Source organism: Periplaneta americana, chromosome 2, assembly GCF_040183065.1.
Source record: "Periplaneta americana isolate PAMFEO1 chromosome 2, P.americana_PAMFEO1_priV1, whole genome shotgun sequence".
Classification (NCBI taxonomy): domain Eukaryota; kingdom Metazoa; phylum Arthropoda; class Insecta; order Blattodea; family Blattidae; genus Periplaneta; species Periplaneta americana.
In genome coordinates this window covers 200,061,660-200,087,185 of record NC_091118.1, presented here as the reverse complement: position 1 = coordinate 200,087,185, position 25,526 = coordinate 200,061,660, and the positions used below count along the sequence as shown (strand labels likewise).

The following is a 25,526-nucleotide window of genomic DNA, read 5'->3' as shown; positions in this document are numbered from 1 at the left end:
AATCCTTCCCATTTTCTGCCTTCCTCTTTGTTTCCTCATATGATCCATATATCTTAATGCCGTCTATCATCTGATTTCTTCTGCCTCGAACTCTTCTCCTGTTCACCAGTCCTTCCACTGCATCCTTCAGTAGGCAGTTTCTTCTCAGCCAGTGACCCACCCAATTCCTTTTCCTCTTTCTGATCAGTTCATAAGTAATTAATTCTGTACAAATTTTATGAAATATCTGCAATGCGAGGTATCCATAGACAATCTCCGTGATTATTAACGGCCAGCGTTTGGTCACATTTAACATAAGTTAGGTAAGAAGTGACTATATGTCTAAGTATTAGGCGGATCAGTAAGTAATACACATCATTTTTTTCTCATTCAAAGTTTGTTTTATTACAAATCCAAATATACCACATTATTCCCCAATTAATTGGCTACAAACACCTATTTTTCCATGCAGTGTCCATTCTATGGCCCTGCTATATGTTAATATTTAAATTTAAATATGCAAAATAAAAATATATTTGTGACTAGTTGCAGGAAATGGAAACTAAAGTCGGATGTTTCATTCTTCTGTTTTTTTGTGGTTTCAAAAAGAGGATTAAATACTGAACATTTAAAAAAATCATAGTTCTAGATGCTATAGCTTTTATATTTTGAATGTTGATATTACATTATGGACTTTTCGAGAAAAATGCAATTAAAGTTTTCACTTGTTTTCTTAGCAACTATAAGAAATATTTAGTTATTTAAGAAGCACTGGTCCACACCTTTGGAGTAACGGTTAGCGCGTCTGGCCGCGAAACCAGGTGGCCCGGGTTCGAATCCCGGTCGGGGCAAGTTACCTGGTTGAGGTTTTTTTCCGGGGTTTTTCCTCAATCCAATACGAGCAAATGCTGGGTAACTTTCGGTGCTGGACCCCGAACTCATTTCACCGGCATTATCACCTTCACTTCATTCAGACGCTAAATAATCTAGATGTTGATACAGCGTCGTAAAATAACTAAATAAAATAAAAAAATAGCACTGTGTAAAACTACGTCCTAGTTTAGTACGTAAAAAAGCCTACAGGTAGCGCAAGATGCCAAAACATTGAAATGCAGTTTTATACCGCAAATTCGTTAGTTTGTTCTCCTGTAAAATTTTCTTTCACGACTTCAGGTTCCTTTTCACACAACGGGTCACATATATATTTAAAAAGGAAAACTCTCTAAATATGCATTTATGCAAAATAAAGTTGGCTTCATTCGAACGCAAAGGGCAAAGATCCACTTTTACACTTTCAATGTGCCACATCAATTAAAACAATAAAATGCATGAAGTTCCGAGGTATATTTATTATTATTATTATTATTATTATTATCATCATCATTATTATTATCATCATCATCATCATTATCATCACCATCTTCCAGACATGTTTGAAATAATCTGCATAAAATTCAAAGAATAGTAATATGCGTTACAAGAGCGGTATGTTGAAGTTTTCATGTTCGAGGAAAAGTTTGAAAAAGCGAAACGTAGTTGAGCTTTTTTTATTTCCGAGAATTGAAAGAAAATATACCGCTCGTGTATCGTACATTGTTTTGTGCGAAGATCGTTTATTACATACCTGAAAGAGGAATATCTAATTAGTTGCAATGAAATCTCCATCTTGGTTTCTGTTCAATGACGGCAAATTTGCAAAACAAAAATATCTATCTTCAACATTGTTGCTTTAAAATGTTTTCTGTGTTTACTACACTCCAGCAGGCCGTGATATACGTCTGTCTTTTTTTTTCCCCAGTCTATGATGAGTCTGGAATCTTGTTGATTTTTTCACGGCTTCCTTAATGTTACTTGCATCACGAATGCAGTAACTTTAGTGGAGTTGTAGAGTTTACTTAATTTTTGCAAATATTTAAAAACAATAATTAACAGTGCAATTTAGGTGAAATTGCAGTGGTAAGTTTCCAATTTATAATTATTACTATATTGAACGTCTCTAAAAATAATTAATATGTTAAAAGCCTAAAGCAGTAAAATCAATATGTCACAAGCGGTAAGAAGAGGGAAATTGTTATGTGTGTTAGGTTGGGAATACTGAATGTGGAATTTTAGACTTTCCGCGGATTGGTTTTGTGGGGAAACCAAGCAAATACGCATCTCGCACAAAATTAATTTCTTGTAGAATGGCTAATCATAGTCGTGAAATTCCGTACAGGTTTCATTACAACATATGGTTTCCATGGCAGCAACTTTTCCAGCAAAGAGATGGAAATAAACCGTAAATCGTATTTTGCAACGAGAATTGCACCCGATTTCAGAGATAAGAAAAGAGAAGCGGACGCGTGGCTTGCCGTCAGAGGTCGGGACCCTGACCTGGGGCAGCACAAGATGCGTTCACACGTCCCACACAGGCCATCAACTCTCACGTCATCAACCTAGGATTGGGAATAATTTATTCCATCTTTTTGGTAATGCAAACTCAAGTGTGGATTCCTTCACTTACGTCTGAAGCTCACAGCGTACAAAGGTCGTTTCAGATAATTTCCCAACATTAACTATCAGCCGCACTACTTTCACAAAGCCGCTCGATGTAGTACTACATTTAAAATTAAACTGAAGATGTTATTGGTAGTCTGTCTTGAATGGTAGTCTGTATAGCTCAGTATATGCTGTAAATTTATAGTAGTCTGTGTAGCTCAACTGATGAATTGTTTATGATTATAAATTGAATTAATCTACTTGATATTAATTCCACAAATTTGTATAGCTTAATGAAAGTATGCTTGTAAATAAAATTAATCTGGTTACTTTGTATTGTATACATTTGTATAGTTTTGGCCGATGAATAGTAATCTGTATAGCTCTATTGATAAATTTTGTTTGTGTTTGTAATTTGAAGTAGTTTGCATGATATGTATTATCAATTTCTGTATATCACAACTGATTGAATTGTTTATGCCTTAAATTTAATTAACATACTTGTTTTGTATCATACATATAGCTCAACTGATGAATGATCGTTTGCGTTTGTAAATTTAATAATCTAATTGGCTATGTATTGTATACTTTTAGTAGAGCCATCGATGTAGCTCAGTCGGCAGACTCGCTGGGCTGCTGATCCGGAGCTGCGTTCGGGCTTGGGTTGGATCCCCCTTTGGCCTCAGTGAATGGTTTCTTCCGAGGTTTTCCCCAGCCGTGGAACTAAAGCCGGATGGTCTATGGCGAGTCATCGGCATCAACCCCTTTGATTTGATTACCCCCCTTCGATTTGATTACCTGGTTGGATTTTTCCGAGGTTTTCCCCAACCAAAAGGCAAATGCCGGGTAATCTTTTGGCGAATCCTCGGACCTCACCTCATCTCACTACATCTCGCCATAATATTGTAAAAAATTGTTCAAAATTGTAAAAATTGTAGAAAATTACTAAATTGTAAAACTGTAAAAAATGTATACGATGGCGCTTATTCCGTCGGATCCCGGCCAACTAGTCACTCATAACGAGTGCACCTCAGCACATGTGTGGACTTCGGTCCTACGTTCATAGACATCTATGACGTAGTGACGGGTTCAAATTCCGGCGCCGGAGAGAATTTTTCTCCGTTCCAATACTCTTTCATCGTATGATGACGCAGAATATCTGCATGGAAATATCATATGTACTTCGGTACATTAAAGTAATATAATATATATGTAAAAAAATTGTAAAAATTGTAATTGTAATACTGTAAAATTTTGACTTGTTCCACATCTTAAGGCTTCATTGCTCATGTAAGATCTATGGAATAAAATGAATGAATGAATGAATGAATGGATATTCAGAAAAAAACATACGATATAACTATAAGCCCTAATGGAGAAATGGTGTATTGTTTATTTTATTTTAACCCAGCTATTTAAGTCGCGTCTATGCCTCAAGCGATAGCGTGCTGGTCTTTCGTCCAGACGGCTCATGTTCAATTCCCGGAATTTGTGGTGGACAAAGCAGTCGTTGCAGAGGGTTCTTCTCGGGGTACTCTTGTTTCCCCCTATCATTCCACCAACACATTCCATCTTCTCATTCGATTTATCATTGCAATAGTCAGAAATAGACTGTGGTGAAATCTTAAATAGGCCTACGGGTTTCCGATGCTGATATAGGAAGGGCTTGGAGCTCCGGACTGAGGCAGAATGGCTCATCTGTCAGCGTCGGATTCACAAATGCCTGTGTGACTCGATCATTGCATATATAGGATGCAGAATGAAATACAGCAAGCCTAAGTGTAAGGATTCGTTCCGGTTTGGCCACGGTCTGGCCCTCGAAAAACCAAGCAAATTAGCCATTTAATGACGCTGTATCAAATGCGGGATTATCTAGCTTCGGTGGTACTTCTAGGACATGCGATCTGTATGTCGCAAGTTCGCTGCTTACGAAGTGCAAGCACAAAACAAGGAAAAAACATTCCGTTACAATTGAAAGGAGACAGACACTTTCATGCCGGGAATCGAAACCAGATTCGCTGAATTTATGATCGGAAGTGCTACCACTTCAGCCAGAATGCAGGACAGCTGATTTATTTTATTGTCCTTTCAACTGTAACCTTTATGATCATAAATTACAGAAAAGAACGGTAGTCCAAAGTACTTGATCTTGGACTTTTCCTGGATAAAATTAATAAAACAACGAAAAATATCCACCGGCTACTAAGACAATGGGGTGCGATCTCTGGACATCACTGGTATAAAGTTACTAAGATAAATTCATAGTGGAATCTAAGTACTCTAAGATAAACTTAGATGTTTAATAATTAGGGCCTGGAAGTTCATGCATTTGCATAATTTATTCTGGAGGGTGTAACTATATGCTCACACATTATCTATACGAATAATTACCAGTTTTTTAGGTTATTCAGCATGGTTTTATGTTGCATAAAGTGCAAATTTTCGTCATTTTAACGAGTGATTAATACTTTAAGAGAACACTCCACTAAAAATGACAACTTTTTTTCTAATCATTTTTGTCCAACCAAATTTTGAGAGAACTCGCAAATCTTTTTCGCTTTTGATTTTTTTTTCTATTTTTCTTTTTTTTAGAAGTATTTTCAAACCCAAATTTTTAGTAGAATAACTCCATTTTTAAGCATTCATTTTGTGAAATACGTCATTTATACGTACCCAAACAATTTTTTTTTTTTTTTTTTTTTTTTTACTTTTTAAAATGTTATTTTTTCTACAATTCATGAAAAAAATATTTAAAAAAAACCAGGAACATTTCTTACAAAATAAATGCATAGAAACATGCAGCTACCTCATAAATACTTGCAGTAAAAATTGTATCCAGATTGATTAACCCTTTCTCATCTTAATTATTTTGTGAGTGAAAACATTTTTTCTTTGCATCTATCTTGTATTTTGACCTAAGAAACAAAAAAAAAAGCAATCCTCTTCCTAATCACAGCTGGCCAAGGAATTGGCGGGTGCTGCAGTCCATCGGTAAAGAACGAAACTACTTCTGAAGTTACAAAAATGTTAGGGATTCCAAATGGACTCATTCGAGCGGAAAGGGTTAATATTTGGCATAAAAAAGTTGGTGTTGAATCAAGAAAAATAAACTTACGGAAAAATGGATTTGAAAGTAAAATGAATATTTTCGTAACATATACCTATTAAAATTCTCCTCAGTTACTTTCATCTAGTAACTTCAGGGAGTCATCTTTAGAACAAAAAGTTACCATATTTGTAATCAGAAACTTGTAAAAAAAAAAAAAAATTCCTTAATAAAAAAATAATTTTGACAGCTCTTTTTCGTCAATTAAAAAACTTTTAAACATATTTGCAATAGGAACTAAATCCATTCGGAGTATGAAAATATGCATTCTAAAGAAGTGAAATAGTCGATAAAAATACTTTGGAAAATTTTCATGTTTTTCAATGGTGTCTCCCCTTAAGACCTTTACGTAATATTTATAAGATTTTTTCCTCATGAACGCAAAAACCAGGAAGCTGAGTGGGAGATAGAATATATGACTCACCATGATGAAATACGAACACTCAAATATCACGTACTGGGTCGCTGACTTGCATGCCTCCACAGAAACAATTTTTGTTAAACGTCCATGAAAGAATTCAGTTAATTAGATCAATAGCACCTAATACTCCACTTCTACTAGCACCAGTGTTAACTCGATGCAGCCTTATATTAAGCTCAGCATCTACAAGCAGTTCAAATGCGGTTAATTCGTTGAACTTGAATAATGGTGCGTCTAATGAGACAACTAAAAAATAATGACAAACAATAAGTTGGAAGGGAATCTTATATTTCTATCTGCTCATTTCTCCGATTTACTAGAATCAATCACGGCACTGGAATATGTTGGCATTCCCTTACATGTGTCACTAGCCCCATTTTAATTAACGAAATTTATTCTGAGCTCTGTGCCTGGAAGTGTAGGGCAAAAAGTGAAGGTATAAGTGACTAATATTATTTTGAAAAATCCGTGATACAAACAATTGTGCGATATTGGAGACATTCTCTAAGCAAAGGCCCCATTGCTCCAAAATATTTCAGTTTGCGGAATAATGATCATTTAACCCTTAAATTGGCAATGTATCCTATAGGATATAACAGGGTAATAGGCTATATGCTATAATTTTAAAGAACAATAGAAAAAAAATTGGTAGGAAAATTAAAATTTCACAATACTATAATATTCGTTGAAATGCATTTAAGCACAATAGATAGTAACAATGTACAAAAATTGTCAAACGAAAAAAAAAACTATAATATTGCACAACATATAAAATATGGACATTACGATAGTTGTTTTCTTTACATTCCGACACGATTTAATAAACTAGTGTGAGAAATGAAGTTTTGCCAATTTAAGGGTTAAATAGGCAGCGTTCCAATGACCTCGTGTGACGTGCTAAAGAAGTTTGTGCGAGATCGTGCGTATTTGCTTGCTTTCCGCACAAAACCAATACGCGGTAAGAGTGAAATACCACATTCAGTATTCCCAACGTAACACACATAACACTTTCCCTCTTCTTACCGCTTAAGCGCCATATTCATTTTACTGCTTTAGACTTTTAGCATATTATTTTTAGAGACGTTTAACATAGTAATAATTATAAATTGGAAACTTACCACAGCAATTTCACCTAAATTGTACTGTTAATTATTGTTTTTAAATATTTCCAAAAATTAAGTAAACTCTACAACACCATAAAAGTTACTACATTTGTAATGCAAGTAACATTAGGAAGCCGTGAAAAAATCAACAAGATTCCAGATGTCGATGTTATTACTGCAATATGTTATATAAATAATATTGTTAAAATATTAAAATGAAAAATAAATCATTACATAACCTTACCGTTTGTTTTAAGTTCGCATTTATAGACTGGGGGGGGGGGGGGAAGACAGACGTATATCACGGCCTGCTGGAATATAGTAAACACAGAAAACATTTTATAGCAACAATGTTGAAGATAGATATTTTAGTTTTTAAAAGTTGCCGTCATCGAACAGAAAGCAAGATGGAGATTTCACTGCAACTAATTAGAAATTCCTCTATCAGGTATGTAATAAACGATCTTCGCACAAAATAATGTACGATACACGAGCGGTATTTTTGTTTTCATGTTCTCGGAAATTAAAAAAGCTCTACTGCGTTTCGCTTTTTCAATATTTTCCTCGAACATGAAAACGTCAACATACCGCTCTTGTAACGCATATCACTATTTCACGATACAAAAGCATCTTCAGGGACAACAGTCCCGGTTTCTCAATTGAAAACCTCTGCCACGAGTTGCTTGTGAACTGATTTTTTTTCTCTGTTCCAACCACCAAGAAGTTCATACTCAATAGTATTCGTACTGTTATTGGAAACGCAATTTCTGTTCATTTATTAGTGCATATTTATTGGCATATTTTGCACTTTTATGGAAATATTTACATGCATATTTAGTAGTTTTTTAGGACATGAACTTCCGAGCCCTATCTACTAATAATAGACCGTTACATAACGTACTAAAGCATGGCGGGTCATGGCTCATTAGAATGAAAGTTGAGTCATTCCTGTACAAGGAAGTGACTTGATGATACAGACAGGAAGGTCGCACACTTGTCCCACGGAGGGGTGTATCCAGAACACGACTCCGTACCCATCCATCCTGCCAACACAGGGTTCGGAATAGTGGAGGAGAGATTTATAATAGTAGTTGATGAGGGTGAGTTAAAGTGAGGGTCGCATAGAGGAGAATGCAGGGGTGCTTTTATAACTTCATGGAGTGAATCACTGGTTGTTCAGCTGAATAACGTGTTGGCCTGACTACAACGAAGCTTCTTCCAAAAAGATACAAAAACCATACCGTTGTCTGTGTGCCAATTCAGCTCATACTAATTTAATATCAAAACTGAACTGTCGTTAATGTAATAATAATAATAATAATAATAATAATAATAATAATAATAATAATAATAATAATAATAATAATGAATGCAATATGGCGAAGTTGGCTAAAATTTCCGTTGTTTTTCGTCGAAATTAGCTGAAATTTCTGAAAACGTATTAAGTGTCTTTCACGTGTTAAATTTTATGTTACCTTATTAACATGTTTCGGCCTGCTATTGGCCATCATCAGAACTGGTTGTTCCTGGTTTTGCCGTCTTTTGTTTTGTTTCCTGTGGGGGTGTGTTTGTGTAGTGTAATGTGGAGTCAAAGAGTGTGTGTGTTCTGAAATTGAGTTGTGTGTTGAGAATTTCATTTGGATGTGTTTTTGCGTATATGTATATTTCGTATTGTTCTAGGTGTTTAGTTTCTGGCTTTTTGGTTGGATGTGTAGAATTTCCATGTCTGTGTTGATGTCTCTGTATGTATGGTTAGCATTTGTGATGTGTTCTGCATATGTGGAATAATACGAAAGACAAAACATAAGAATACAACACAAACACAAAAGAACAAAAGGCGCCAAGACCAGCAACAACCAGTTCTGATTATGGCCAATAGCAGGCCGAAACATGTTAACAAGGTAACATAAAATTTAGCACGTGAAAGACACATAAGTTAATACGTTTTCCAAAGTGATATAGTGTTAAAAGTTGTGTAATCAAGATGTAACTTAAATATGAAATTTCGGATTACCGATGTTCGGATTGGCGAGGTTCTACTGTAGTCTATAAATTTGGTGGCGCAAAAGTCAATGAGGAATATAAGCCATTTCACTTTGTATTTTAAGATGGTTATCACAAAGGAATGGTAATTTTGTTATGATAGGTTGGCTCTATGGTATCAATAATAGTCAGATGATTATTCATTTGTTTTATTAATGCAGGAGGAAAGCATTTTGAACACAAGGAAGCTTGAAAGTAAATACAGTTTTGTAGTGTCAAGTGATTTTTGCACCACCCGGTATTATATATGAAGGGTTCAGAGCCATAGTGGGCCAAGCGCCGTTTATTAAAAACGGAGAAAGCAAGGGTTCAAGTTAAGTGAATACCATAGTTTAATGAAGATTAACATATCATTTAGTTTTAATGTGTATACTTTATATTGCTTGCTATATGTTTCCATTGAATTGTGGTAATAACTTCATATTAACCCTTGGTATTAGTAAATGGCGCTTGGCCCACTATGGTTCTGAACCCTTCACATACAGTTGTGTATCGTTCTATAATATTCATATCTGGGTACAAATATAGGCAAATTTAGAAACAAGCGAATGAAATTAAACGCAGACTTAAACAAAGAAATAATACACAGACTCTACTAATTATACACGACAGAACAAAAATTGACAACATGCAGAAAATTACACATTCATAAGACCATAATCAAAAGCGCTTTGATATACAGATAAAAAATATATCAGATACAACCAGGAATGAAAATTAAGTTATTGTTGTTACTCAAAAATGGATACCGTAGTATTATTTTCTCAGTCACCACTTAATAGAATGTTGTCTCTAAATGCTAATAAAATTGTAGGTAAGTACTCGTATAAATGTAGACAAATTTAGAATAAGGAACTATTTTTTTTTTTTAGGAATTTACATACTTATTCCGGACGGAAATAATTTTTCTATGACAATACACCGTGCATTATTGCGCGGAAGCAGAGTCAGCTGATAGCTGTCATACGGTCTGAGTCACTGCCAAGTAAGAGACAAAAACCACACAGTTTTTACTCACGATATGCGACATAAATTCTGTCACAAGAAGGTGCACGATCAGGACATTTTAAATCGAGATCCTAGTGCATTGGATTGATTTTCATTTTTCTCATTACAACATAGCTACAATTTTAAATGAATTCATACCTTTGAATTGAGTATTCTTGTTTTCTTTCCATCCATCTGAATGATAAGCTTGGCTTCCATATCCCTTTCTCTGAAATCAACAAAAACACGAACATAAATATGTAGCAGTGGTAATGATGAGAGTGGTACGATAGTGATAGTGATAGTGGTAGTAGCAGTAGTAGTAATAGCAAGAAATGCAGCAGCAGTATTGATTGGCTACGCAACTCTTTGTCATTCTAGAGTTATTTCACTAACAAGCAAACATTCTGATGGGCGCAGATAAAAAAGTTAATTTTTTTTCTTCCAACGCGTTGGTAATGTCAAAAGAAGAGCTTATACAAATTTTGGTCACTCGACCGCAATTACGAGACCGTCCAGAAAGTGATTTTCCCTTGGTCCGTTTACAGAAAAAAAACACAACTGCACGGGAAGATTTATTGAAACAGATGCAGCAATTGTTGCGATATTTGTCAACATATCCCACACTGGAACTGAGACATTTGTCATACCATGGGATCAATTTTTGTATCCTTGTGTCGTAGAAGTCAGCCGCTTGGGATCGGAATCAGCTTTTGACAGCCGTCTGCACCTCTCTGTCGATCCCATGATATGACAAATGTCTCAATTCCAGTGGGAATTACGTTGGAAAATAGCTTAACAAATGCTGTGTCTGTTCCAATAATTGTTTCCAATGAAATTGTGTTTTCTTTCTGTTAACGACCCCTGGCAAACTTACTTTTTACGACCTTCGTAATTGCGGTCGAGTGGCCAAAATTTGTATAAGCACTTCTTTTGACATTATTAACATGGTGGTAGAAAAAAATTAACTTTTTTATCTGTCCCCATAAGAATGTTTGCTTGTAAGGAGCTAATGTACAAGGTTATTCAGAAGCAAGTTACATTTTGACGTCGCCATAACCTCTTTTATATACAAAACACGAACACACATACTCATAAAGATATGGGATTTATTGGATTCAGTTTAAATGTTGAACATGTCCGCCATTTTGCTCTTCAACAAGCAACAATCTTTCTTCTATGTTGTGAACAGCATTTATTAATATATCTGGCGGAATATCTTCAATTTGTTGCGACATTGCATACTTTAGTTCGCCATAGGATTAGTTTTAAAAACTCGGTCTTTTAAATAACCAAATAGCCAAAAATCGGCTGAACTGATATCAGGGGAACGCGCTGGCCAGGTGTTAGGGAAATGTCTGCTTATTATGCGATCACCAAACATGTTACGCAACAATAGCTTAACTGGTGTATAAATATGGGTAAGTGCACCATTCTGCATGAAGATTATGTTCTCGTTGTCACGATTTCGTAAATTTGGTATAACAAAATTCTACAGCATGTCAAAATAACGTTGTCCGGTAACCATGACAGATATTTGATTCTCTTCATTAACTTTCTGTAAGCTTGTAAACTGCAGAGAGGAACAGAGATTAAGGGTGATTAGAATTAGGTTCTTAGGAAAATATTTGGAGCTAAGAGGGATGAAGTTACAGAATAATGGAGAAAGCTACACAACGCAGAACTACACGCATTGTATTCCTCACCTAACATAATTAGGAACATTAAATCCAGACGTTTAAGATGGCAGGGCATGTAGCATGTAAGGGCGATTCAGAAATGCATATAGAGTGTTAGTTGGGAGGCCGGAGGGAAAAAGACCTTTGAGGAGGCCGAGACGTAGATGGGAGGATAATATTAAATGGATTTGAGGGAAGTGAGATATGATAACAGAGACTGGATTGGATAATGAGGCACTCTTCATTACACGTGACCTGGTGTGGCCTCAGAGGTTTCGGAATTTAGACAAATTCTCTACAATAAGTAGAAATAATTATACATAATATCATTTCTCTTGGGAAAGAGTTCTCTTCAAAATTATCTACGAAAAGTAGAAATAATTCTAAATAAAATCATTTCTCTTGGGAAAGAGTTCTCTTACAAATTATCTACGAAAAGTAGAAATAATTCTACATAAAATCATTTCTCTTGGGAAAGAGTTCTCTTCAAAATTATCTACGAAAAGTAGAAATACTTTTACATAAAATCATTTCTCTCGGGAAAGAGTTCTCTTCAAAATTATCTACGAAAAGTAGAAATAATTCCACATAAAATCATTTCTCTTGGAAAAGACTTATCTTCAAAATTCTCAACGGAAAGTAGAAATAATCCTACATAAAATCATTTCTCTTGGGAAAGAGTTCTCTTCAAAATTATCTACGAAAAGTAGAAATAATTCTATATGAAATCATTTCTTTTGGGGAAAACTTCTCTTTCCTCGCCGATATTAATTTCCCTGTCTCAATTAGAAATTCATTCTAACAAGCAGAGCCGTATTTAAGGAGTGGCAAACTAGGCACTTGCCCAGGGCGGCAGATTTTAGGGGGCAGAAAATTTCTGGACACTAGTACAAAAACTTGATGAAAAGCAGCATATATCTAGTACAGAATATAAATTACTGTACACCAATGACGGAGCAAGGAGGAAGCCTCCCGCGGTCTAAATTAGTGTTCTCTAGATCGGACGCAAGTCCGAAATATGGGAAATAAGTGGATATGATAAAAGAAAGGAAGAGTAATTATGATGGCAAACTGAGTCCGAGGTTCAACGCCGTAAGTTACCCAGCAATTCTGCTTGAATGTTTGATGAAAAATCTCGCAAAAAAAATTTCAAACCAGGTAACTTACCCCAACCAGGATTTGAACCTGGGTCCGCTCGTTTTACGGTCATACATGCTAACCGTTACTCTACAGCGGTGGACTGTCCATGCGGTTACATGGTGCAAGTCACAGGTAGAGGCAAGATAGGACCAAAACCCAGTCTAGAGAATGATAAATCTTCACCTTCCTGGCAAGAATCGAAATCTGATCCGGTCCATTTCTGGCCGGAAGTGCTGCTGTCTGAGCCACAGCTGGGTTCATTAGTTATTTACCCAGTCCGTAACCGGAGCCACGGAAGTGGTTTCAGCTGCAATATTGATCTGAGGCGTCTACATTACGGAATTGTTGCGAGACGTGGAGTAATGCACTTTATCTGCGAGAATGTTGTCGGTGTCGTTCGGCTGATGGCACGCATTTGTCAGATGGAAATCGAGCAGACTGGATGCGACGCCCTGCGCGCGGGTCATTGCCAGATTTACAACACAATACTGCAGTGGGGAACTAACGGATTTCCTTCGGTATGCGTATTTTATAGTTTTACACTCTTTTTGCTCTACTTCGCTCGTTAGGGGTTTCCTCTGCTCTCAACAGTTTCCAGTATCAAACAATTGAGGACATCACCCGAATAACGGCGAATACCCTTATACGCCCGTTTTCCGACGATCAAGGGATTAGATATTTGAATGCGTATAGTACACTGTAGCAAATTTTCGTAAGTCTAGCTTCAATATGTAACACAGGACACAATGTTACATGTTTACGTTGAACAAGTGAACGCGCCTACTACAGCGGCAGTCACGCTCACATGCTGTGCAAGCCGTACTGTAGTAGGCTAGTATTCGATGTTTAGGCCTACTTCAGGTTGTCAGCTCCAGCAGTGAATCATGACCGAAAATATGGGAAAAAAGAAGCTTGTGAGCAAAACTAAATGGGAAACCGAATAAATAAAAATGAATGGAAACAAGTGGCAAGTCATACACAAGTTGTACTTACTTACTTACAAATGGCTTTTTAAGGAACCCGAAAGTTCATTGCCGCCCTCACATAAGCCCGCCATCGGTCCCTATCCTGTGCAAGATTAATCCAGTCTCTATCATCATATCCTACCTCCCTCAAATCCATTTTAATATCCTCCCATCTACGTCTCGGCCTCCCTAAAGGTCTTTTTCCCTCCGGTCTCCCAACTAACACTCTATATACATTTCTGGATTCGCCCATACGTGCTACATGCCCTGCCCATCTCAAACGTCTGGATTTAATGTTCCTAATTATGTCAGGTGAAGAATACAATGCGTGCAGTTCTGCGTTGTGTAACTTTCTCCATTCTCCTGTAACTTCATCCCGCTTAGCCCCAAATATTTTCCTAAGCACCTTATTCTCAAACACCCTTCACCTATGTTCCTCTCTCAGAGTGAGAGTCCAAGTTTCACAACCATACAGAACAACCGGTAATATAACTGCTTTATAAATTCTAACATTCAGATTTTTGGACAGCAGACTAGATGATAAAAGCTTCTCAACTGAATAATAACACGCATTTCCCATATTTATTCTGCGTTTAATTTCCTCCCGAGTGTCATTTATATTTGTTACTGTTGCTCCAAAATATTTGAATTTTTCCACCTCTTCGAAGGATAAATCTCCAATTTTTATATTTCCATTTCGTACAATATTCTGGTCACGAGACATAATCATATACTTTGTCTTTTCAGGATTTACTTCCAAACCGATCGCTTTACTTGCTTCCAGTAAAATTCCCGTGTTTTCCCTAATCGTTTGTGGATTTTCTCCTAACATATTCACGTCACCCGCATAGACAAGAAGCTGATGTAACCCGTTCAATTCTAAACCCTGCCTGTTATCCTGAACTTTCCTAATGGCATATTCTAGAGCGAAGTTAAAAAGTAAAGGTGATAGTGCATCTCCCTGCTTTAGCCCGCAGTGAATTGGAAAAGCATCAGATAGAAACTGACCTATACGGACTCTGCTGTATGTTTCACTGAGACACATTTTAATTAATCGAACTAGTTTCTTGGGAATACCAAATTCAATAAGAATATCATATAATACTTTTCTCTTAACCGAGTCATATGCCTTTTTGAAATCTATGAATAACTGATATACTGTACCCTTATACTCCCATTTTTTCTCCATTATCTGTCGAGTACAAAAAATCTGATCAATAGTCGATCTATTACGCCGAAAACCGCACTGATGATCCCCAATAATTTCATCTTCGTACGGAGCTAATCTTCTCAAAAGAATATTGGACAAAATTTTGTACGACGTCAACAAAAGTGATATTCCTCGAAAGTTACCACAGTTGGTTTTGTCCCCCTTCTTAAAAATAGGTACAATTATGGACTCCTTCCATTGTTCTGGTACAATTTCCTTTTCCAAAATAGCAAGTACAAGTTTATAAATTTCGCTATATAATGCACTTCCACCCTCTTGTATTAATTCTGCTGGAATTTGATCGATACCTGGAGACTTGTACTTTTTCAGATTTTCTATCGCAATTTCGACTTCTGAAAGCGTGGGTTCGGGTATAAATGGCTCAGCAGTTTGTATTTCAATTTCGTCCCGATCATTTCTATCTGGTCTATGTACATTTAGTAGTTGCGCAAAGTAGTTTTTCCATCTGTTAAGGATTGATGGAGAGTCTGCAAGCAAGTCACCATTCTCATCCTTGATCACGTTTACCCTTGGCTGATATCCGTTCTTAAATTCCTTTACACCCTTATATAAATCTCTAATGTTTTTATTCTTACTATTTGTTTCTACCTCATTCAGTTTTTCCTTCAAGTAACCTCTCTTTTTATTCCTAAGTGTACGACTTGCTTCCCGTCTTTCATTGAAATAATTATCTCTCTTCTCCTCAACAGGATCCTGTAAGAATTTCAATTTTGCCTGTTTCCTTCTTTCTGCTGAAATGCAACAATCTTCATCAAAACACAAGTTGTACAGGCAAGGAAATGGAAAAGAAGTCATTACACCTGTAAGAACATGATATATGAAAATGTGTACAGACGAAATTTCAAAGAACGATCAACTCTCTATTTTCAAACTCTTTTGCGACAATGGTTCGAAATTAGAACAATATCATTTTATTACTTCTTGCCTTGAAAGAGTGAATCTAAAAACTAAGAAACTTCAATCATCCAAGAATAGGGGTAATTTGTGGAAATATAGTGTTTTCTATAATGGGGGTAAAAAAATTAATGTGTCGGAACTTTTTATTGATTCTATTGCAAATTTTAGAGAAACGATTAACAACAATTCAGAATAAACTGGTGAATCCTCAGTGATAAAAGGGGTACACACTTAAATCGTTCTCATACAATCATGATGCAAAAGTATAAACAAGTGCAATACAGTGTATCAGGGGTATTTCAGCTTGAACCTCATAATCTGCATCATTTGTTTCCTTCAACATTTGAAAGACGAGAATGGAAGTGTCGCAGCTGAAACTTTTGAGTCCAACACAAATGGACCCAGTGCCTTTGGAATCCTCCAAGGTGAAGAACTTAAGAGAACTGTTACAGTTTTTAGATGAAGATAGCCAAAGTTGGCTGAACTCAATTCTGAATAAAGCCGGGACATCATCACACAATGGCGAGGCGAAGATGACTCTAGCAACAATAGTGATGATGCACAAAGAAGAAAAGAACATATAAGAACAAGAAAACCATGAACTGAAAATGTAATGTTATTTTGTAGGCGTAATTTGCGTAATTATTCAATATTTTTTATTTAATGTGTTATAGTAAATGTATATTTTATTGCGTTGAATTTATTTTATTTTACTTTTTAAGACAAATTGTACCAGAACAATGGAAGGAATCCATAATTGTACCTATTTTTAAAAAGGGGGACAAAACCAACTGTGGTAACTTTCGAGGAATATCACTTTTGTTGACGTCGTACAAAATTTTGTCCAATATTCTTTCGAGAAGATTAACTCCGTACGTAGATGAAATTATTGGGGATCATCAGTGCGGTTTTCGGCTTAATAGATCGACTATTGATCAGATATTTTGTATTCGACAGATAATGTAGAAAAAATGTGAGTATAAGGGTACAGTGCATCAGTTATTCATAGATTTCAAAAAGGCATATGACTCGGTTAAGAGGGAAGTATTATATGATATTCTTATTGAATTTGGTATTCCCAAGAAACTAGTTCGATTAATTAAAATGTGTCTCAGTGAAACATACAGCAGAGTCCGTATAGGTCAGTTTCTATCTGATGCTTTTCCAATTCACTGCGGGCTAAAGCAGGGAGATGCACTATCACCTTTACTTTTTAACTTCGCTCTAGAATATGCCATTAGGAAAGTTCAGGATAACAGGCAGGGTTTAGAATTGAACGGGTTACATCAGCTTCTTGTCTATGCGGGTGACGTGAATATGTTAGGAGAAAATCCACAAACGATTAGGGAAAACACGGGAATTTTACTGGAAGCAAGTAAAGCGATCGGTTTGGAAGTAAATCCTGAAAAGACAAAGTATATGATTATGTCTCGTGACCAGAATATTGTACGAAATGGAAATATAAAAATTGGAGATTTATCCTTCGAAGAGGTGGAAAAATTGAAATATCTTGGAGCAACGGTAACAAATATAAATGACACTCGGGAGGAAATTAAACGCAGAATAAATATGGGAAATGCGTGTTATTATTCAGTTGAGAAGCTAAGAAGCTAAGAGGGATGAAGTTACAGGAGAATGGAGAAAGTTACACAACGCAGAACTGCACGCATTGTATTCTTCACCTGACATAATTAGGAACATTAAATCCAGACGTTTGAGATGGGCAGGGCATGAAGCACGTATGGGCGAATCCAGAAATGCATATAGAGTGTTAGTTGGGAGACCGGAGGGAAAAAGACCTTTAGGGAGGCCGAGACGTAGATGGGAGGATAATATTAAAGTGGATTTGAGGGAGGTGGGATATGATGATAGAGACTGGATTAATCTTGCACAGGATAGGGACCGATGGCGGGCTTTTGTGAGGGCGGCAATGAACTTTCGGGTTCCTTAAAAAGCCATTTGTAAGTAAGTAAGTAAGTAATACAAAATTATTAATAAAGTACGAGATGTTCTCATACATAATTAATTTTCATGCAAAGTTAGACCCCTAGAACATCAGAATAATTAAAAACACTACTAAAACATATTGTCGCCGGAAAAAGGGCTATACAGACTTCCATATTATATTTATTTACTAATAGCAGAACATACTATTTGCTGTTATGTTTCAATAATTTTGTTTTAAATATCCTCGAAAATATTTAACAGTAACGAATATTTTTTTTTCGACGCAACTATGATGAACCTGACAGCTTACAAACATTGAAATCAGTTTATATCGGAACTACATTTTGCTGTATACGCCCTCAATTATAGTGAAGCCTATAACAACAAATAAGTTTTAAGGCTGCACACAGCTGTCACTTCATGATCACAATATCATCAACATCATCATCATCATCATCATCATCACATGACAATGACTTCAGCATTTATTATCACCACCACAGGTGTAGCTTAAGCATCTGCTTACTGATTCAAGGCTGCGTGTAGCGTGGGTTCGAAACCTGCTTGGGCTCATTAACTGGTTGGGTTTTTCATTTTGTTGGTAGTTTTAACCGATAAGCAGAAATGCAATAGGTTTGGAATAAATGGGGCCGTCTATTGCTTATCTTACAATGTAGTATTAATATGTTACATATTATTGATGAACGTTTTCGGCATATTTATGCCATCTTCAGATCTTAAAAGTAAGTAAGTATGTATAAAGACAACTTTTTAAGATCTGAAGATGGCATAAATATGCCGAAAACGTTCATCAATAAAATGTAACATATTAATACTACATTGTAAGATAAGCAATAGACCGCCCCATTTATTCCAAACCTATGGTTGGGTTTGTTTCAACCGTAAGGCGAATGTCAGATATGACCATGGCGATTCCTCGGTCTCGTCTCGCCAAATACCATCGAGCTATCACCAATTCCATCAATGTTAGATAACCTTGCAGCTGATGCAGCGTTGTTAAATAAATTCCATCAAAGTTAGATAAACTTGCAGCTGATACAGTGTTCTTAAATAAATCCCATCAACGCTAGATAACTTTGCAGCTGATACAGCGTCGTTAAAAACTAAGTAAAAACCATTGCCGTCACAACTTCCTCACATCACCATTGTAATCATTATCCCAACCTCTACTATAACAACCAAAAAGTTGGAGAGAAGAGAAATGATGACAAGAAAGACTAAGGAGAAGAAAAAAAGAGAGAAAGAGAGAAGGGAAAGAGCAAGAAACAAAGGGCAGAGACATAGGGGTAGAGACGGAATTGAAAAACTTATAGAAAAGAAGGAAATGAAAACAGAAGTTAGTTTAAGAAAGAAAGAGAAATGTGAAGAGAACGGAAAGAAGAACAGTAAAAGATCAGAAAGAGAAGTGAAAAATATATAAGAAACAGATAAAAGACGAGAAATACATAGAAGAGAAATACAAGGAGGAAAATAATGACGAAAAGGAAAGAAAAAGAGAGACAATGATGGGAAAAGGAAGAGAGTAAAGGAAGAGAACTGAAATAGGAAGAGAACCATGAGAAGAAGAGAGAAAACAGAAATATGAAAAGGAAGAGAACGATGTTAGAAAAGAAAAAAAGAGAGAAAAGGTAGAGACGAGAAATGAGAGAACCATGAGAAGGAAAGAAAGAAAACAGAAATATGAAAAGGAAGAGAACGATGTTAGAAAAGAAAAAAGAGAGAAAAGGTAGAGACGAGAAATGAGAGAACCATGAGAAGGAAAAAGAGAAAACAGAAATATGAAAAGGAAGAGAACGATGTTGGAAAAGAAAAAAGAGAGAAAATGTAGAGACGAGAAATGAGAGAACCATGAGAAGGAAAGAGAGAAAACAGAAATATGAAAAGGAAGAGAACGATGTTGGAAAAGAAAAAAGACAGAAATGGAAAAGAATGAAGTAAAGGAAGAGAAAGAGTGAATGAAAGCTAAGGGGAATAGGTAAAAAGGATAGAACGATTGAAATGAAGAGAAGAGAACGCGAAGAAATAGAATGATGCAAAAGAATACAACAGAAATAGGAAGCAAATAAAATGGAAGAGAACGATGAGTGTCGAAAGAGAGAAGAGAAGAGAAAATAGGAAGAAAAAAGAAGAGAAGGATGAGAAGAGGAAGAATGACAAAAAAGAGAATAAGTAGCAGGTATGAGAAAAAATGTTAATAAGACGAGAAACAGAACAAGGAAAGAAAGAGATTAGAATGCCAGGAGAAAAGGAAGGAAAAGGAAAAAGAGAAGACACAGAAGAGAAAGAGAATGGAATGGTATAACATGAGCAAAATGAAAAAGGAAAGGATAGAATAGCCTATTAGGAAGAGACGAAGAGAAAGAAATAGAGAAATATCAATGACAAACAGGAGGAAGTAAAAGAAAGAAAACAGAACGGGATGACGAACACGGCTGTAAGAACAAGTTGATATAGTAATTAAGTGTAGAGGGCTGCTAGCTTAGTTAATGCACCTCCTGGCTGTGAGGCAATTCATTCTCTTGCGTAATTACAAGAGTGGCTCACAAACTTTCTTCGCTCAAGGGACATTCTTCGCCGTGAGGAACTGCATCACACTCAAAGTGTGCCTTGCTTCGCATTAATTATTATTCAAATCTTTCATTACGAGACATTTAACTAGCATATTAAAACACAGAATACAGCACCACACGTAATACTTTGAACATTTTTTTTTTTTTTTTAAATTCTTCAGTTTCATTTGAGGTACTTATCTACCCTAAGGAGAGAAATTTGCAGATTTTAAAAACTTTTTTCCACCCGATTATTTCACACATAATTAAGGATTTTCACACAAAATAAGCCAACAGTTTTTATGTTAGAGCAAAATTTTTTAGTAGGTTATTTTACGACGCTTTATCAACAGCTTAGGTTATTTAGCGTCTGAATGAGATGAAGGTGATAATGCAGGTGAATTGAGTCCGGGGTCCAGCACCGAAAGTTACCCAGCATTTGCTCATATTGGGTTGATGGAAAACCCAGGAAAAAACCTCAACCAGGTAACTTTCCCCGACCGGGAATCGAACCCGGGCCACCTGGTTTCACGGCTAGACGCGCTAACCGTTACTCCACAGGTGTGGACAATTAGTACATTATGCAACGAGCTTATAATGGTAGTAATTAAGACGCAAGTATGATTTTCATACGAGCGTCTTAATTACCATTATAGGCAAGTTTCATACGACTTTTTATGCTCGACCATATTTCTAACTTGAAATTATTTAAAATTAGGTCTTCTTATGGTTATGTGCGAACTGACTTGAATTGTGAGATGTGCGCAGACGCGAAAGTATAGATATTTTCCGAGGCCTAATGGCATTGACCTTGGCAGAGAATAAGATGATTACTCTGATATAACCTGGAAATTTATTTAGAATTGAAAAACGAGATGACAAATTGAATTTATTTGAATATTATTTACAATTAACTCTAATTATTATAGTAACAGAACATAACCTTCTGCGAAAGTATTGGATTTCCAGCCTTCGTGACTTTTCGCTAATTGTCTTTCGATTGCATATCCGAGAATAATCGATATAACGGTATAAAGCTGACTTGTCATTGGCTGAACACCTGAACTTTAATGAGTAGGTGTACTTTAATGACATGCATTAAAGGACTGCTACCAGGTGTATAATTGCTACATTTCGGCATGGTCGAGCATAAAAAATTTAAGATCTTGGACTTTTAAATTAACTTTCTTATGCAGTAGGACACTGTTTGTAGTTCGGCACTTAGCTACGTTAATCATCTTCATTTTGGTGCAAGAATGATGAAAATATCTCAATTCTAAGTGCAATTTGTGTTGACATTAATGTTGTAAAACGCTGTAAAACTGAACATTGAGAAAAATCGTCTATATCCTGAGGATATTTACAATTGTAAACCCAAACACACAGCTTCCTGACTCTATGAAAAAAAATAATAATATAGTTCAGCTCTACCGGCAAATTCGAATTGTTATTATACGAAAAATATACAGAATGTTAAAAAAAATATCTAATATTTTAGGAGGTGATAGTATGCATCAAAACAAGAAAACAATGTCTAAAAATCTTGGATCCTACGACACATACTTTCTGAGATCTAAACACTTGTTCATAGGAAGTGCTCAACGTGACGTCCGTTTATGGCAATGCATTTCTCTGCCCTACAATACAGCAGACTGCCAGATATACCGTAATAAATTGACACCCCTGGCACGGAATAATGATACGTCGCGTCACAAGGAAAACTGAAAACAAAAGTCTGGTTGCGGATATGGGCGGGGTTCAGCAGAGGTGATGATGTGAATTTTCGCAATCAGCATGTGTGGACTGATGGAAATCCCCATGCAGTTGAAGAAACAAGGCATCAGCACCGATTCTCAATCAACGTATGGGCAGACGTTCTTAGTGATAGATTAATAGGGCCATACGTCCTACCACAGAGATTAACTGGCGCTCGTTATCAGGACTTTCTTATTAACGTATTAACAACAAATTTGAAAGAGTGCGTAATTCCTTATGCCAAAGGGCATAGGTATGCATTGCCATGAATTGACGTGACATTGAACATCTCTTATGAACAAGTATTCAGATCTCATTTTTAAAAATGGTCAATTATCAGTATTTTCTTCTAACACAAAATAAAAAGAAATATATTATTTATTAAGTAATGTAGTTAAAAGAGCATGATATTGTAAAACATGAGTTTCAGCAATAAAATAAAAAAGAGAGAACATGAAAAAGTTAACAAGTTTATGAGTTATGAGGGAAACGCTTCATCAGTACACAGTGAACTACCACCATTTTGAATTTTGAAAAAAAAAAATATATATACTTTTTTTTAATCGTAAAAATATATTTTTTTCATATAGCAGAAGGACAGTGATTTATACATACCAATTTTCATTATTGTACAAGATACAGTAATGGAGGAAAAAAAAATGTTGAATAATTCCAAAAATTTTACTGCTGTAAGCTGTACATAACCCCTTCCTTGCTTACTGGCTTTTAAGGAACCCGGAGGTTCATTGCCGCCCTCACATAAGCCCGCCACTGGTCCCTATCCTGAGCAAGATTAATCCATTCTCTATCATCATATCCCACCTCCCTCAAATCCATTTTAATATTATCTTCCCACCTACGTCTCGGCCTTCCTAAAGGTCTTTTTCCCTCCGGCCTCCCAACTAACACTCTATATGCATTTCTAGATTCGCCCATACGTGCTACATGCCCTGCCCATCTCAAACGTCTGGATTTAATGTTCCTAATTACGTCAGGTAAAGAATACAATGCGTGCAGTTCTGTGTTGTGTAACTTTCTCCATTCTCCTGTAACTTCATCCCTCTACCTAACCCCTTAAATTCTTAAATATTTCGTGCCATAAATTTTGAAGTTGATTAACCTGTGCTCATTTTGGCTGGCTTGTAGGCTACTCACGTGAGAACGTCATTAGTCAATTATACACAAATAACATCAGAATGCGTAATATCGATTTTACATATCGTTATTGATATACATAAGGATATGCATAGCCGTTTCCGTTCTCGGTTTATTGTGAATCAAAAAAATCTTCACGTTCACGTCCTCCGCTTCCCGTTCTCGTTCTAATTCCCGTTCCCGGTTTATTGTGAACCAGCCTTAACACTCTCTACCCCTCATACGTTGCACGCCGTCTCGTCAGCTCATAATGAATTCGTGTCGGGTAATAACGAGAAAGTCACCCTGTGCAATCGAGTGAAGTGATGCAGCGCACAGCGGGTCTTGAAGTCTAGGCCGTCCCATTCCCCATCCCCCGAAGTAAAGCATGTGAATATAACTGTGTGGTACGTACCAAACAAAATTAAAAGGAAGCAGTCGTGACTTAATCGATACGATCCGAGGCTGAGGATGCGAGCATTCTGGTGTACAAAGCGGTTTGGACCAAGTTTCCTTGCGGCTGTCATCCCGCTCTGTAAATGGTAGTGATCCACTCGAAAGCAGCTCTCACGATTTTTTCTTACATCAGATAAGAAGGCGAGGGAAATGAAGTATGCAATATATCCAGAGTATCTGAGAAAATGTTTTTACCATTCGGCATTCAGGAGGTCCCGGGTTCGAATCCCGTGACCGGCCAATCTAACTAGGGTTTTTCACGGTTTCCTACAGTCACAAAGGCAAATGCCGGATTCATCATGATTCATCACTTGGCGGTCAGCGCGTCTGGCTGCGAAACCAGGTGGCCCGGGTTCGAATCCCGGTCGGGACAAGTTACCTGGTTGAGGTTTTTTCCGGGGTTTCCCCTCAACCCCAATACGAGCAAATGCTGGGTAACTTTCGGTGCTGGACCCCGGACTCATTTCACCGGCATTATCACCTTCATATCATTCAGACGCTAAATAACCTAGATGTTGATACAGCGTCGTAAAATAACCCAATAACATAAAAAAATCATCACTTGGGGGGATTCATATGCACTAGAAAACGGCAATATATGCATGCACGTATGCACTTAAAAATAACGATATATGCACTAAAAATAACAAAATATACACTGTTAAAATTGAAAAAGAAATTAAACAATTTACTATTAAAAGATTGGCTTCATAATCGATCCCACTATAAGATTTGAGGGTGCCGAATTCCAATCACAAGAAGTAGATCTGGAAAAGAAAAGACATTATGAACCCTGATTTCCTTATCTGGAAGAGAAATACCACATACCCGTTTTTCGCTGGGAAGTAATTGGCTTGCTCTTTGGTGCAAGGGGCACTATATAAAGATTTTGTATCAATTTCTTTCATCATTTCCATATCGATCTTTTGGAACTTCAAGATATAGCCATTAATGTTTTAAGACATTCCTTGTTAATTGTAAATAACCATCTGTACAGTTCCATATATGAAAAATAAATTATTCATGTCGAGGATAGCTGCCCCCCAAAAATAACTTAAAATAAAATAAAATAAAAATAAAATTTAAATTTAAAATAGAATATTGTTGATCTACAATTAATTTAGGTGCTGTTACCGCTCGGTACCCCTTTTCCAAGGGCAGCTATCCTTTTTGGATTCTTCTCTCCTCTCTGCTGGTTTTTCTGTTATATATAAATTAAATATAAAAATTGGAAATTTATCCTTTGAAAATGTGGAAAAATTCTAGTACCTTGGAACAACAGTAACAAATATAAATGACGCTCGAGAGGAAATTAAACGCAGAATAAATATGGGAAATGCCCGATATTATTCGGTTGAGAAGCTTTTATCATTCAGTTTGCTCTCGAAAAATCGGAACGTTAGAATTTATAAAACAATTATATTACCGGTTCTGTACGGTTGTGAAACTTGGCCCCTCACTTTGAGAGAGGAACAGAGGTTAAGGGTGCAAACCTAGTCTTTCAGGTAAAGCTTCCTGTAAAGCAGATTTGAATAATTTCAAGGGAAAAATTGTTCCGGGGCCGGGTATCGATCCCGGGACCTCTGGTACGTTCAACCAGAGGTCCCGGGATCGATACCCGGCCCCGGAACAATT

The 25,526-nt window shown here is 36.4% G+C and overlaps 1 protein-coding gene across 3 annotated transcripts in view; it reads right to left on the bottom strand.

The window, feature by feature from the left end:
* Klp98A (kinesin-like protein 98A) overlaps positions 1 to 25,526 on the bottom strand; it is a 150,963-nt gene that overhangs the window by 99,744 nt on the left and 25,693 nt on the right. For all 3 annotated transcript variants that reach the window (XM_069819371.1, XM_069819373.1, XM_069819374.1), the window contains exon 2: positions 10,277 to 10,346. In XM_069819371.1, coding sequence (XP_069675472.1) covers positions 10,277 to 10,346 — 70 coding nt within the window. The remainder of the gene's footprint in view (positions 1 to 10,276; positions 10,347 to 25,526) is intronic.